At 36.5% G+C, this 16,897-nt stretch overlaps 1 protein-coding gene across 1 annotated transcript; it reads left to right on the top strand.

Moving 5' to 3' along the window:
- Positions 1 to 796: 796 nt before the first annotated feature.
- On the top strand, positions 797 to 15,225 carry LOC138311307 (uncharacterized). The gene is made up of 6 exons (XM_069252739.1): positions 797 to 1,411; positions 2,325 to 2,482; positions 2,946 to 3,074; positions 10,960 to 11,650; positions 12,065 to 12,174; positions 14,088 to 15,225. The coding sequence occupies exons 1-6, from the start codon at positions 1,234 to 1,236 to the stop codon at positions 14,229 to 14,231; spliced, it is 1,410 nt and encodes a 469-aa protein (XP_069108840.1). The 5' UTR covers positions 797 to 1,233; the 3' UTR covers positions 14,232 to 15,225.
- Positions 15,226 to 16,897: the final 1,672 nt, after the last annotated feature.

Here is a 16,897-nt window from a genome sequence, read left to right as displayed (position 1 = left end):
ATTGTCAACAGAACTGATGTTGGGCGTGCAACATGCTGAAATGGAAGGCTACCAAATTTGTTTAAATAAATGCCCTAATTACCTTCATTAAAGGTCAGTGTCAAATGGGCTAAAATCTTTAAATGACACCTCTATCAATATCTGACAGGTCTAGATCTGTAGGCATGGTATTACGCTTGTAGTTTGAGATGACGAATACCAAGTTTGATCAAATGAATGACCTTGACTTCCATTCAAGGTCACAGTCACAAGGGTCAAATAGACTTAAATCGTAAAATGGCTTTAAAATGTGGGATATTATTTTCTGAGCTAGTGAAATCGCTCTCTAAGCTAGAGTTAAATCCCGTTCGCAATTCTCTTCATTTCATCTGCGACATTCCTTCAGGTGTCGCCCACTAGTACTTTAAATATCTCATCTTTGGGGGCATATATTATTTCTCATGCATCATAATTTTGTGGGGACATTGAATATCTCCTGTTAGTGGGGACATACATTATATCATGCATCATAATTTTGTGGGGACATTGCATATCTCCTGTTAGTGGGGACATACATTATATCATGCACCATAATTTTGTGGGGACATTGCATATCTCCTGTTAGTGGGGACATACATTATATCATGCACCATAATTTTGTGGGGACATTGAATATCTCCTGTTAGTGGGGACATACATTATATCATGCATCATAATTTTGTGGGGACATTGCATATCTCCTGTTAGTGGGGACATACATTATATCATGCATCATAATTTTTGTGGGGACATTGCATATCTCCTGTTAGTGGGGACATACATTATATCATGCACCATAATTTTGTGGGGACATTGCATATCTCCTGTTAGTGGGGACATACATTATATCATGCATCATAATTTTGTGGGGATATTGCATTTCTCCCATACTTCACAGGGATATCCCGTGGTTGCTAGGGAAAAGATATCTCTATCTTACACAGGGGGGTGTACAGAGGGACGATGGTCCCAAACCACGGATGACCATATTTGTAAAAGTATTTAAATGAGTATTTGAGAGACTGTATATCATTGGTGGGCCAATCAAAAAACTACAGTACCCGCTTCCGGTTGTGAATAACATCGATCACCGCCATGGAGAAAATGACAACAGATAGCACCAGAAACCGGAAGCCGAGATAATAAGCATGCGCAATGTGAATCCGAGTTCCCGCTATTTTTTTAACTTTCACTTTCGGCTACGGAGATGTCGTAATGGCTGACGACCATCCTTGGTTGTCATATTTTGACGATGTTGACGAGACCAACCCCTACAGAGGCTTCGTTTCCGACATTGAGGATATTAATGATGTTGTGAGGGAATTCTCTTATCATACCTCAACAACGTACACCGTTACAAGGTGTACCAAGAATTTTGGACACTTTAGTCTTGGTGAGTAAAGAGTAATGCGATAAATATCAACAATTATGTTTGGAATACATGTGATATATACTATAGTTTTACTAAACATATATCACAGTAGAGATTGGAAACTCCATTCTTACAATATTCCTTATCTTTGTGATATAGGACCTATATAGGACTAGTGTTGTTTTGTTTATGTCACATGTGGAAAAGCTGTGCTTCATGAGATGTTAACATTTTTTTCCAAAATTACGAATAGCTGTTCCTTCACGACAAAAGGTAGGGTCAGCATCTCTACTAGTACTACAAACCAGAATGCAGATGCCTGAAGTTAGGTGTGTTAATGCTAGCCTATTTACCATTTCTACGTTTCACGGATCATATATATTCTTCAGAATCAGACAAACAATAAATACTAGATATACTTCCCACTTAGTATCCACGATTGCAGAAAATTATGATCATCGGTACATAACTATCAACAAAATTACTTAAAAGTTTTATCAATTGTTGAAATGATGCGCCATAGGCCTATACACAAATTCATGTACCTGTCGTGCAGTACACATAGTAAAGTAGTTGTAATTTGCGAGTGCTCATGATCATGATCACTGTGGCCTATAAGTTCTTATTAAGAATTATTTAAATTTAAAGGGACTAACCACGAAAGTAGAATGTGCCATAAATGTGTTGTTCTACATTCCTTATGTAGCACATAACAAATTATTTTGAAAAATTCAATGACAAATTGAAACTGGAAATCCATATCAATACAATTTAAAGCAGGTACATTATCAATGTATGTACTTAAGCATTGAAAGTATTCAGTTGACATTCATAGCCAATATGAATGCAAACTGGACAGAAGCAAATTCCATGAAATGATTTTATGAATTGTCCTTTTAAGAAAAAAATATTGAAAGGATTTTTTAACTTACAGAACAAAGTTCTGCTGGAGAACACTCTGTCCGCTTTAAGGATGAAGGGAAGGTTGGGCATAGGTGCACCATTCCCTCAAATGGTGCACCGTTCATGATTGTTGGGCTGAAGCTCCTGGAGTGTCACCAAGGACCCCAGCATAGGACCAAAGTATCAAAGGTGGGAATCACTATTTATTGATTTAAACATAGTTTATTTGTAAATTCATACACAAAAAGGATTGGGCACAAGTTCACAAACTTATATTAAGCCCGCTCCAAGACACTATTTATTCTGCAACTGCCATAAATTGCCTCACCATCTTGACTTTTTTTGTCTTGCACCAAAATAATCTTGTATTGTAAGATACTAACCATGTATTTTCTATATATCATAATCAACTATAAAATGTATTATCTATATAATATTTAATTTTAATATAATTTACAAGTCAGTTCATAACTTAATATATTGCGTGAATACATATATTGCAAAAAAATTCACACAAAAAAAAAAAAATTGTAAAATGAATAATGTGAGTAGATTAATTTTAGTTATTTTGGATGTACATTTATTTGAAATTAAATTTTTGATAATTTATTATTGAAATACACATATATTATTGTGTTATGTATATATATAGGATACCAGTCAATCTACAGAACACGGATATAGTCTGATGTCCAGTAGAAAGAGACTGACTGGTACGAAGAAAAAAGGTTGTCCCGCCGCAATTGTAATGAGGGAAGTCATACACTTTGATGAATACATGGTAAGGAAAAGGACATTTATGGAAATACTGTCACAATCAATTACAAGCAATTATTCTATCTCTTTAAAATTAATACCTATGAATTTTAAATATTGTAACACTCATAAAAGTAAACACTATAAAAATGCAACTACCTTGTGAGTTCCACATGGATGAAGAGCACTGTGCAGGGACTTAATAATTATAGCAATACATTATTTATGTACAATTGTAATATATTATGTTATTTTTTTACCTTTTAATTTTAACACTTATCAGTCATCTTTGCTGAAATAATATTGTGCTCATTCCAACATGTTTACAAGAATACCAATGATGAATGAATGATTGATTAATCTGTGAAGAGATATGGTCCTGTAGTAAGAAATAAGGGTGGCGTGATGTGTGGGATCTTATATCCTTATATCTCACACTTAAATGCAGATTATTGAATAACTTTGATTCAGAAACTTAGAGAATAATTGTATTGTAGATATCAAAAATGATATTGGTAATTATTGATAAGCTTCCAATTTAATAGTGGTGGACCATTGATGCATAAAATACAAGATATCTAGAACCTAGGAGATACTTGTTACCATATAAGCAACCATTCCCAATTTTCAAATTGTTGGTTCATGGTACATATCTAATAAACTACACATTTTATTTTGTGTAAATATCATGAAAGAATACTAAACCACAACAGATACAACCAGAGGGATATACACCCAATACATTGTACAACCTTGTATTCTGGTCCTATCTGTTGTCATTTACTACCACAACAGATACAACCAGATATACTCTCTACACCTTGTATTCTGGTCCTATCTGTTGTCATTTACTAAACCACAACAGATACAACCAGATATACACCCAACACCTTGTATTCTGGTCCTATCTGTTGTCATTTACTAAACCACAACAGATACAACAAGATATACACTCTACACTTTGAATTCTGGTCCTATCTGTTGTCATTTACTAAACCACAACAGATAAAACCAGATATACACTCTACACACCTTGTATTCTGGTCCTATCTGTTGTCATTTACTAAACCACAACAGATACAACCAGATATACACTCTACACACCTTGTATTCTGGTCTTATCTGTTGTCATTTACTAAACCACAACAGATACAACCAGATATACACTCTACACACCTTGTATTCTGGTCCTATCTGTTGTCATTTACTAAACACAAACAGATACAACCAGATATACACTCTACACCTTGTATTCTTGTCCTATCTGTTGTCATTTACTAAACCACAACAGATACAACCAGATATACACCCTACACCTTGTATTCTGGTCCTTATCTGTTGTCATTTACTAAACCACAACAGATACAACCAGATATACACCCAACACCTTGTATTCTGGTCCTATCTGTTGTCATTTACTAAACCACAATAGATATAACCAGATACATGTATACACTCTACACCTTGTATTCTGGTCCTATCTGTTGTCATTTACTAAACCACAACAGATACAACCAGATATACACTCTACACCTTGTATTCTGGTCCTATCTGTTGTCATTTACTAAACCACAACAGATACAACCAGATATACACTCTACACCTTGTATTCTGGTCCTATCTGTTGTCATTTACTAAACCACAACAGATACAACCAGATATACACTCTACACCTTGTATTCTGGTCCTATCTGTTGTCATTTACTAAACCACAACAGATACAACCAGATATACACTCTACACCTTGTATTCTGGTCCTATCTGTTGTCATTTACTAAACCACAACAGATACAACCAGATATACACTCTACACCTTGTATTCTGGTCCTATCTGTTGTCATTTACTAAACCACAACAGATACAACCAGATATACACTCTACACCTTGTATTCTGGTCCTATCTGTTGTCATTTACTAAACCACAACAGATACAACCAGATATACACTCTACACCTTGTATTCTGGTCCTATCTGTTGTCATTTACTAAACCACAACAGATACAACCAGATATACACTCTACACCTTGTATTCTGGTCCTATCTGTTGTCATTTACTAAACCCACAACAGATACAACCAGATATACACTCTACACCTTGTATTCTGGTCCTATCTGTTGTCATTTACTAAACCACAACAGATACAACCAGATATACACTCTACACCTTGTATTCTGGTCCTATCTGTTGTCATTTACTAAACCACAACAGATACAACCAGATATACACTCTACACCTTGTATTCTGGTCCTATCTGTTGTCATTTACTAAACCACAACAGATACAACCAGATATACTCTCTACACCTTGTATTCTGGTCCTATCTGTTGTCATTTACTAAACCACAACAGATACAACCAGATATACACCCAACACCTTGTATTCTGGTCCTATCTGTTGTCATTTACTAAACCACAACAGATACAACCAGATATACACTCTACACCTTGTATTCTGGTCCTATCTGTTGTCGTTTACTAAACCACAACAGATACAACCAGATATACACTACCCAACACCTTGTATTCTGGTCCTATCTGTTGTCATTTACTAAACCACAACAGATACAACCAGATATACACTCTACACCTTGTATTCTGGTCCTATCTGTTGTCATTTACTAAACCACAACAGATACAACCAGATATACACTCTACACCTTGTATTCTGGTCCTATCTGTTGTCATTTACTAAACCACAACAGATACAACCAGATATACACTCTACACCTTGTATTCTGGTCCTATCTGTTGTCATTTACTAAACCACAACAGATACAACCAGATATACACTCTACACCTTGTATTCTGGTCCTATCTGTTGTCATTTACTAAACCACAACAGATACAACCAGATATACACTCTACACCTTGTATTCTGGTCCTATCTGTTGTCATTTACTAAACCACAACAGATACAACCAGATATACACTCTACACCTTGTATTCTGGTCCTATCTGTTGTCATTTACTAAACCACAACAGATACAACCAGATATACACTCTACAACACCTTGTATTCTGGTCCTATCTGTTTTCATTTAATAAACTACAACAGATACAACCAGATATACACCCTACACCTTGTATTCTGGTCCTATCTGTTGTCATTTACTAAACCACAGCAGATACAACCAGATATACACTCTACACCTTGTATTCTGGTCCTATCTGTTGTCATTTACTAAACCACAACAGATACAACCAGATATACACTCTACACCTTGTATTCTGGTCCTATCTGTTGTCATTTACTAAACCACAACAGATACAACCAGATATACACTCTACACCTTGTATTCTGGTCCTATCTGTTGTCATTTACTAAACCACAACAGATACAACCAGATATACACTCTACACCTTGTATTCTGGTCTTATCTGTTGTCATTTACTAAACCACAACAGATACAACCAGATATACACCCTACACCTTGTATTCTGGTCCTATCTGTTGTCATTTACTAAACCACAACAGATACAACCAGATATACACTCTACACCTTGTATTCTGGTCCTTATCTGTTGTCATTTACTAAACCACAACAGATACAACCAGATATACACTCTACACCTTGTATTCTGGTCCTATCTGTTGTCATTTACTAAACCACAACAGATACAACCAGATATACACTCTACACCTTGTATTCTGGTCTTATCTGTTGTCATTTACTAAACCACAACAGATACAACCAGATATACACCCTACACCTTGTATTCTGGTCTTATCTGTTGTCATTTACTAAACCACAACAGATACAACCAGATATACACTCTACACCTTGTATTCTGGTCCTATCTGTTGTCATTTACTAAACCACAACAGATACAACCAGATATACACCCTACACCTTGTATTCTGGTCCTATCTCTGTTGTCATTTACTAAACCACAACAGATACAACCAGATATACACTCTACACCTTGTATTCTGGTCCTATCTGTTGTCATTTACTAAACCACAACAGATACAACCAGATATACACCCAACACCTTGTATTCTGGTCCTATCTGTTGTCATTTACTAAAACACAACAGATACAACCAGATATACACTCTACACCTTGTATTCTGGTCCTATCTGTTGTCATTTACTAAACCACAACAGATACAACCAGATATACACTCTACACCTTGTATTCTGGTCCTATCTGTTGTCATTTACTAAACCACAACAGATACAACCAGATATACACTCTACACCTTGTATTCTGGTCCTATCTGTTGTCATTTACTAAACCACAACAGATACAACCAGATATACACTCTACACCTTGTATTCTGGTCCTATCTGTTGTCATTTACTAAACCACAACAGATACAACCAGATATACACTCTACACCTTGTATTCTGGTCCTATCTGTTGTCATTTACTAAACCACAACAGATACAACCAGATATACACTCTACACCTTGTATTCTGGTCCTATCTGTTGTCATTTACTAAACCACAACAGATACAACCAGATATACACTCTACACCTTGTATTCTGGTCCTATCTGTTGTCATTTACTAAACCACAACAGATACAACCAGATATACACTCTACACCTTGTATTCTGGTCCTATCTGTTGTCATTTACTAAACCACAACAGATACAACCAGATATACACTCTACACCTTGTATTCTGGTCCTATCTGTTGTCATTTACTAAACCACAACAGATACAACCAGATATACACCCTACACCTTGTATTCTGGTCCTATCTGTTGTCATTTACTAAACCACAACAGATACAACCAGATATACACTCTACACCTTGTATTCTGGTCCTATCTGTTGTCATTTACTAAACCACAACAGATACAACCAGATATACACTCTACACCTTGTATTCTGGTCCTATCTGTTGTCATTTACTAAACCACAACAGATACAACCAGATATACACTCTACACCTTGTATTCTGGTCTTATCTGTTGTCATTTACTAAACCACAACAGATACAACCAGATATACACTCTACACCTTGTATTCTGGTCTTATCTGTTGTCATTTACTAAACCACAACAGATACAACCAGATATACACCCAACACCTTGTATTCTGGTCCTATCTGTTGTCATTTACTAAACCACAACAGATACAACCAGATATACACTCTACACCTTGTATTCTGGTCCTATCTGTTGTCATTTACTAAACCACAACAGATACAACCAGATATACACTCTACACCTTGTATTCTGGTCCTATCTGTTGTCATTTACTAAACCACAACAGATACAACCAGATATACACACTCTACACCTTGTATTCTGGTCCTATCTGTTGTCATTTACTAAACCACAACAGATACAACCAGATATACACTCTACACCTTGTATTCTGGTCCTATCTGTTGTCATTTACTAAACCACAACAGATACAACCAGATATACACCCAACACCTTGTATTCTGGTCCTATCTGTTGTCATTTACTAAACCACAACAGATACAACCAGATATACTCTCTACACCTTGTATTCTGGTCCTATCTGTTGTCATTTACTAAACCACAACAGATACAACCAGATATACACTCTACACCTTGTATTCTGGTCCTATCTGTTGTCATTTACTAAACCACAACAGATACAACCAGATATACACTCTACACCTTGTATTCTGGTCCTATCTGTTGTCATTTACTAAACCACAACAGATACAACCAGATATACACTCTACACCTTGTATTCTGGTCCTATCTGTTGTCATTTACTAAACCACAACAGATACAACCAGATATACACTCTACACCTTGTATTCTGGTCCTATCTGTTGTCATTTACTAAACCACAACAGATACAACCAGATATACACTCTACACCTTGTATTCTGGTCCTATCTGTTGTCATTTACTAAACCACAACAGATACAACCAGATATACACTCTACACCTTGTATTCTGGTCTTATCTGTTGTCATTTACTAAACCACAACAGATACAACCAGATATACTCTCTACACCTTGTATTCTGGTCTTATCTGTTGTCATTTACTAAACCACAACAGATACAACCAGATATACTCTCTACACCTTGTATTCTGGTCCTATCTGTTGTCATTTACTAAACCACAACAGATACAACCAGATATACACCCAACACCTTGTATTCTGGTCCTATCTGTTGTCATTTACTAAACCACAACAGATACAACCAGATATACACTCTACACCTTGTATTCTGGTCCTATCTGTTGTCATTTACTAAACCACAACAGATACAACCAGATATACACCCTACACCTTGTATTCTGGTCCTATCTGTTGTCATTTACTAAACCACAACAGATACAACCAGATATACACTCTACACCTTGTATTCTGGTCCTATCTGTTGTCATTTACTAAACCACAACAGATACAACCAGATATACACTCTACACCTTGTATTCTGGTCCTATCTGTTGTCGTTTACTAAACCACAACAGATACAACCAGATATACTCTCTACACCTTGTATTCTGGTCCTATCTGTTGTCGTTTACTAAACCACAACAGATACAACCAGATATACTCTCTACACCTTGTATTCTGGTCCTATCTGTTGTCGTTTACTAAACCACAACAGATACAACCAGATATACACCCAACACCTTGTATTCTGGTCCTATCTGTTGTCATTTACTAAACCACAACAGATACAACCAGATATACACTCTACACCTTGTATTCTGGTCCTATCTGTTGTCATTTACTAAACCACAACAGATACAACCAGATATACACTCTACACCTTGTATTCTGGTCCTATCTGTTGTCATTTACTAAACCACAACAGATACAACCAGATATACACTCTACACCTTGTATTCTGGTCCTATCTGTTGTCATTTACTAAACCACAACAGATACAACCAGATATACACCCTACACCTTGTATTCTGGTCCTATCTGTTGTCATTTACTAAACCACAACAGATACAACCAGATATACACTCTACACCTTGTATTCTGGTCCTATCTGTTGTCATTTACTAAACCACAACAGATACAACCAGATATACACCCAACACCTTGTATTCTGGTCCTATCTGTTGTCATTTACTAAACCACAACAGATACAACCAGATATACACTCTACACCTTGTATTCTGGTCCTATCTGTTGTCATTTACTAAACCACAACAGATACAACCAGATATACACTCTACACCTTGTATTCTGGTCCTATCTGTTGTCATTTACTAAACCACAACAGATACAACCAGATATACACTCTACACCTTGTATTCTGGTCCTATCTGTTGTCATTTACTAAACCACAACAGATACAACCAGATATACACTCTACACCTTGTATTCTGGTCCTATCTGTTGTCATTTACTAAACCACAACAGATACAACCAGATATACACTCTACACCTTGTATTCTGGTCCTATCTGTTGTCATTTACTAAACCACAACAGATACAACCAGATATACACTCCACACCTTGTATTCTGGTCTTATCTGTTGTCATTTACTAAACCACAACAGATACAACCAGATATACACCCAACACCTTGTATTCTGGTCTTATCTGTTGTCATTTACTTAACCACAACAGATACAACCAGATATACACTCTACACCTTGTATTCTGGTCCTATCTGTTGTCATTTACTAAACCACAACAGATACAACCAGATATACACCCAACACCTTGTATTCTGGTCCTATCTGTTGTCATTTACTAAACCACAACAGATACAACCAGATATACACCCAACACCTTGTATTCTGGTCCTATCTGTTGTCAATCACTAAACCACAACATATAAAACCAGATAGACACTCTACATTATGTACATGTATTCTGGTTCTGTCATTTAAAAAACTACTCTAAATGCTATAGTACAGTAAATGTAAAATCACCAAATATATTTATCTGTCCCATCATATTGCTTCTTTTATCTCTGATATACACTGTATTGCAGGCTGCTGATCTGAAGTCTCCTATTGATGAACGAGTTCTCAGGAAAATCCGGACGCTTGTCAATGAGGGTGTTTATAGCCCAAAAGAAATGCACCGACACCTGAAGATATTCGTCAAAGATCTGTTCAGGGAGCGGGAGATGCCCAGAGCCATCAACCGAAGGTTTTATCCAAGCAGGGAGGATCTGAGGAAGATAATGTACCGTCAGAGGCGTAAAACACTACACAGTCTGATAGACCAGGAGGACTTGGCAGAGAAAATACATGTCTGGCAAGAAGACCACCCTGATGACACGTGGACTTTTCGTAAATCCTCCATTGTAAAGCGCCCTGTCATAGATGACGACTCTGAAGAGGATGATGGTTGCCTTATGGTCAATGAGGAAGAGTCTCTCCTGGTTATTTACCAGTCTAAATGGCAGAGAAATTTACTTGCTAGATATGGAAACGAGCTGGTGTATCTGGATGCCACATACAGAACAACTAAGTATGCTTTGCCATTGTTTTTCCTTTGTGTGCAGACCAATGGTGGGTTTTGTGTTGTGGGAGCTTTTATCACCGAGAGGGAGGACTCCAGCTCTGTTGCTGAAGCTTTGCAAGTCATCAAAGATAACAACTCAGCATGGACCTGTAAAGGATTTATGATAGACTCCTCAGAGGTAGAAGCCAATGCTATTCACAGTGTGTTCCCTGGTAAGTGATATCTTATTTAAGCATTAAACTATCTTCCTATGGCATCTAGGGTCTATAGAGATGCCAGAGCTTTGCAGACAATCTTCATAATGCGCTAGTATTGAATTGAAATATAGGAATTGAATCTTGCTTTGGTCGATTTCATGGGGTGATGAATTGAGTTGCTCTTGAAACAAATTGAATTATCTGCAAAGCAGTTGATGTTGAATTTGTTTTTATTCCAAATGTGTGTTTTAATAAAGGCTATGTACATTGACCATACAAATATATATATACTTGCTATATCCCTCACACCCATTCTTTAACTGTACAATATAGCTGAATTAGTGAATTGCTGAAATCATACATGTACCTGATACGTGTATACCTGAAATGTATCTGATATTTCCCATTCATTGTACTATAAATTTGCAGAGTCGAAAATCTACATATGTGACTTCCATCGGAAACAAGCTTGGCACAGGTGGTTGATTGCATCAAAGCATGGTGTTACTAGCCAGGAGCAGACATCCAATCTTCTAAACGTAAGTTTTTAGGTCATCAGGCTCCAAGATCATGAAACAATCTTAAGCACAGGGACCTGGCACGAAAATTTTTAACCAAGAGTATACATATATATATTATAGTATCAAGGGTATGAACTCGGCGGTCGAGAAAAACAGACCTATTTTTTTAAAACCGTGATTATTTTAATAAATGGGTTCTATACAACATTGACGGATATCTTACCTTAAAGGGAAATAATTTATCTTTCCATTGAGTGCTTGATGAACAAAATTGGCCAAGTATTGACGAAGTTATGGCTTGATGAATTGGGAAATTTACGAAAAATATGCTAGGTAGACAATTCCCTGTCCGGTCGAAATGTCGTCTCGGCTCTAATGGATATACCTCAAAAACCAAGCCAAAATCACAAAATCTACGCCTGTGGTGGTAAACAGTACCCATAACTGTGTTCATCCACAATCTCCTTTGGAGATGGCATGACCCGTACTTTGTAGAAACTGCATTTAAACATCGTGTAGCTCACTTACTTTAACCGTCACCGCCATGTTCATTTTTCTCTCGGAACGTTTCTCGACTTTACATATCGTGACTACATTATGCAAATTATGTAATGTTGTGCTTGTGGGTAAACTCGAGAAGTGTTCCGAAGAACAGTTACCAAATGGTAGTATATAGTCAATATGAATACAATTTGGGTGACAGATAAATTGAATGTCGCCCGTTAGCAACTGTTTATTGCTTATATTTACATTCAACTATTTTTTGAAGAAACGTCGCTAATAATGCGTTTAAATTTGCCACTGGTCACATCGCTGACGTCAGCAGGTACAATTACCGGAACAGCAGATATTTTCCAAATGTATTTATAGTTCCTCATGTTATCATAAATAAAATAATCAAAAGTACATTTTATACCACATCAAACTTTATTTTAGCAATGATACGTAAAAATATATGAAAGATTACATCATTCTTGATTGGCTAAGCAAAATCTTAAGTCTAAGACTGTTTCATGATCCTGGGGCCTGGTCATGATGATATTTCCCCCTCATTGTACTCATACTATAATTTTGCAGAGACAAAAATCTACATATGTGACTTCAGAATGACCTATCTTCATCATACATCGTCAGTCGTCATGCACCGTACACCTTGCATAAGAGACTTCTTCAACAGAAAGGTCTAGGGTACTGATATTTGACCTGTAGCATGCTGGGATGAAGGGCTACCAAAATTGTTGAACGGAATGACCTTGACCCCCATTCAAGTTCACATGGTTTAATATAGAACGAATATACGTACCCGGCCTACTATACCTTTCGGCCGGGTACGAATTGGTCCCTATGTGTCGTAGTGGAGCACTGCCTTCGAAAATCACTCGGGCACAATTTTCTATACTTTTTTGTAGGTTTCCAATTATTTTAAGCGTATACATGCATTTACATATTATTTTTGTCTAAAACAAACATAACTACCATTCTTAATATATACAGTACCGCTCACAAGACATAAAATTGACAGCTTGTGGACTTGCCGTATAAATTCCCTTCAGAAAGACCTTCACATGTATTATATAAAAAAAATAATGATCGATGAGAATTTGATATTTTATACAGTTCAGTTTTATTCCCAAGTAGGTAAGCGATATCAAACAAGTACGATATAAATGCAAACAAAATTTTTATAATGGTTTGTATAATCATTACTTTGCTCCATTAGCAGTAATAGGCACCAATTGTAGCTCTAAAGACGACACCATTTTCTGTCAAAAAGTCTTTTGAGCTACAATATTGCAGCTATGTTTAATATGGCTAAAATCTTTTGAGCTTGTGAATAACTACGAGGTTCAGAGTCCTGATATTGGGCCAGTCATGTGTCGGCATGAAGGACTACAAAGTTTGTTTAAACGAATGACCTTGCTATTTTGCAGGCTGTTGCAGAGTCTTTCACTGAAGATGAATTTCAACAAAATTTGACACGTCTTCATGAAAGCCAGGTTTGGAAAACCCAACCAAAGCTACAAAATTACATCAATGGACAGTGGCTTGCAAATGACAAACACAAGGTAAAGTAAAAATCTACAAATCATATTACATTTAATTTGCTATTTATCGTATAACTGGCCCTTCTATAGCCATGTTATACGACCATGTCATAAGTATCGAGGTAGGTGGTGTCACTGCGTGCATGAACACGCGCTCATTAGCGGTCATGTAAAGTAGTGATTTGTGACAGTCATACGGATCATGTGACCACAAAATTTGCATCTGTAACTGATAACATCCCAGTCATCGTCTACACGAAGCAGTAAGTGCCAACTTCAGATGAAATTGATGTATATTCGAAAATATTTATAATCAATGTACTGTTCACTCGTGTGTCTATAAATAGAATCTCCATTGACAAGCTCGGCTACCTGTCCTTTGTCCACATACACTGCGCGTGTGTAACACCTGTATTCGCGTGCCTAGTCGCGCGATCGGTAACTGTGTTTACGTGTCACACTGCTCGACTTTGTTTACCCTCGTACCTCTTACCGGTGTGCACATCTTTTTAAACAGCTTATATACCTTGCTGTCTAAGATGATGGATGAGTCGAATGTAACATCTCCAAGTAAAGAACAATTTACATCCACCCCGTTAGGTACAGGTGGTATAAAACGAGCCATTTGTGATCTTAGTGGATCGTTTACATTGGAAGGCCCTGAAGGTAAAAAATCAAAGATATTGTCTACGGATCTCAAAGTCATCATTGAGAAAGCTGTATCTGTGGCAGTAGAGACTGCAATGGATGGTATTAAGACAGCATTACTTGAATCTTTTCATTCAAAGTTTGACAATCTTGAGGCCCGGATGGTTATCCTTGAAAATGAAAACAGAGATAAAACGAAACGGTTGAGCAGTTTGGAACTTGAAAACAAAGAAAAAGAAACCCTGATCGCCGAGCTGCAAAATCATATTCATTCCTCCAGCAATGTCAACTCTAACTTTATACACGAGGAATTTGAAAACATTTACCATTACGCACATCTTTTGGAGTCTGAAATAAACGACGTCGCGCAATACACCAGGAAAAACAATGTTAAAATGTTTGGCATTCCTGAAAAGGAAGGTGAAAACTGTGTATCCGAAGTATCCAAAATCCTCGAAACCTCTCTGGATCTACGCGGTATCGATATCGAGGTTGCTCACAGACTTGGAAAGAAGCGTACTATGGCACAGGCTGTAAAATCCCCTAATCCACGACCAATGATAGTGAGACTCTTGAAAAGAAATGACACAAAATGGCTATTATGAAAGCCAGGTCAAAACTAAAGTCGACCCGAATCTCGATTCAAGAAGACCTCACCATCAGGAATCAAGATCTCTTGCGCTAAGCCCAATCTCATGAGGACTTATCTGACGCCTGGGCATGGAACGCTAAAGTTTTCGCGCGCGATATTCGTGGCAATATTCATGTCATTCGCCTTGATACCGACATTGATACCCTCCTATAGGGTAGATAATCATCACGATGACTTTATTTATAATGGTTTACTGACATCAAATTAAAAACTGTAGTTCATCTTATTTTTAGACTATCAACAACATGTTTATACTTATATGGCAATCTGATTGGTAATTAAACTCACACAATGAGCACCCCAGCTATGAATCACTCAAGATTTTATCCCTTTATTCATAAGTTTACAAGCTCTTGAAAAAAGGCATTATTATTAGTTGTCAAATGATTATATAAGCTATTAATACCTTTGTTCCTGGATTAGTGTATAAAAGTAATTATCGAAACTTAGTTTTATGTATTCTTGAATTATGTATGAGATGTACAGTGCACATGCACATTCAAACCTATGGTACAGATCCTAGTCATTATTGTTATCTTATTCTCACTATACCACGGTATCTACTATTATGAAATGGTAATGTTCACAGAAAAGTATGGCACATTACCTATTGTTTCATATGCCGCATATAACTTATGGAGAAAAAATATAAATATACATTCGAAGGAAACTTATTATACTTGTTTGTAAATACTGTTATTTGTATCATAAATAGTTAACTACTATCAATGTACTACATATGTTTGCCAACATTTATACTAATGCTTGTTTGAAATTATAAACAACAATGTAAATATATTAATGCACTATTGTTCATGTGCCGTGTATGGATACAAGTGTTTTTATCGTCAGTGGCAAAGCTAAATGTCAATTTTAAAGTAATTCATTTTGGGGATTTAAACAATTCCCAATCTCTGTATCGCCTAAATCTATATTTTAGATTTATTGTGGTATCAAATTGTATCTCATGCTGCTTTGTTATTGGTAAGCATGTAAGCATGAATTATGTATGAAGGCGTAACTTCGCTGCCTCATTATTTTTTATATTTCACAAAATAATAGAATATTTTTGACATTTTAATCGTCAATACACCACGGTGTCTACTATCTTAAACGCGTAGTGGTAAATTCAGTTTTGTATGATACCTTACATTTTTGCTTCATATCGTGCATGTATTCAAAATATCTGACCCAATATCATGTCGGATAATCTAAATCCCATCGCGCTAGCATCTTTTTGATAAATGTGAAGGTTCACTGTCTGTTAGTCTGATTTGCAAAGGTACAAGTACTAAGCAGTAACGGTAAGGTCCAGTAATGTATATTCGAAGGAAACTTAATATGCCTGTTTGTATATACTGTTATTTGTATCATAAATAGCTTACTCTATCAATGT

This window comes from Argopecten irradians, unplaced genomic scaffold (assembly GCF_041381155.1).
Source record: "Argopecten irradians isolate NY unplaced genomic scaffold, Ai_NY scaffold_0017, whole genome shotgun sequence".
NCBI classification, from domain to species: domain Eukaryota; kingdom Metazoa; phylum Mollusca; class Bivalvia; order Pectinida; family Pectinidae; genus Argopecten; species Argopecten irradians.
This window is presented reverse-complemented; position numbering and strand designations above follow the sequence as displayed.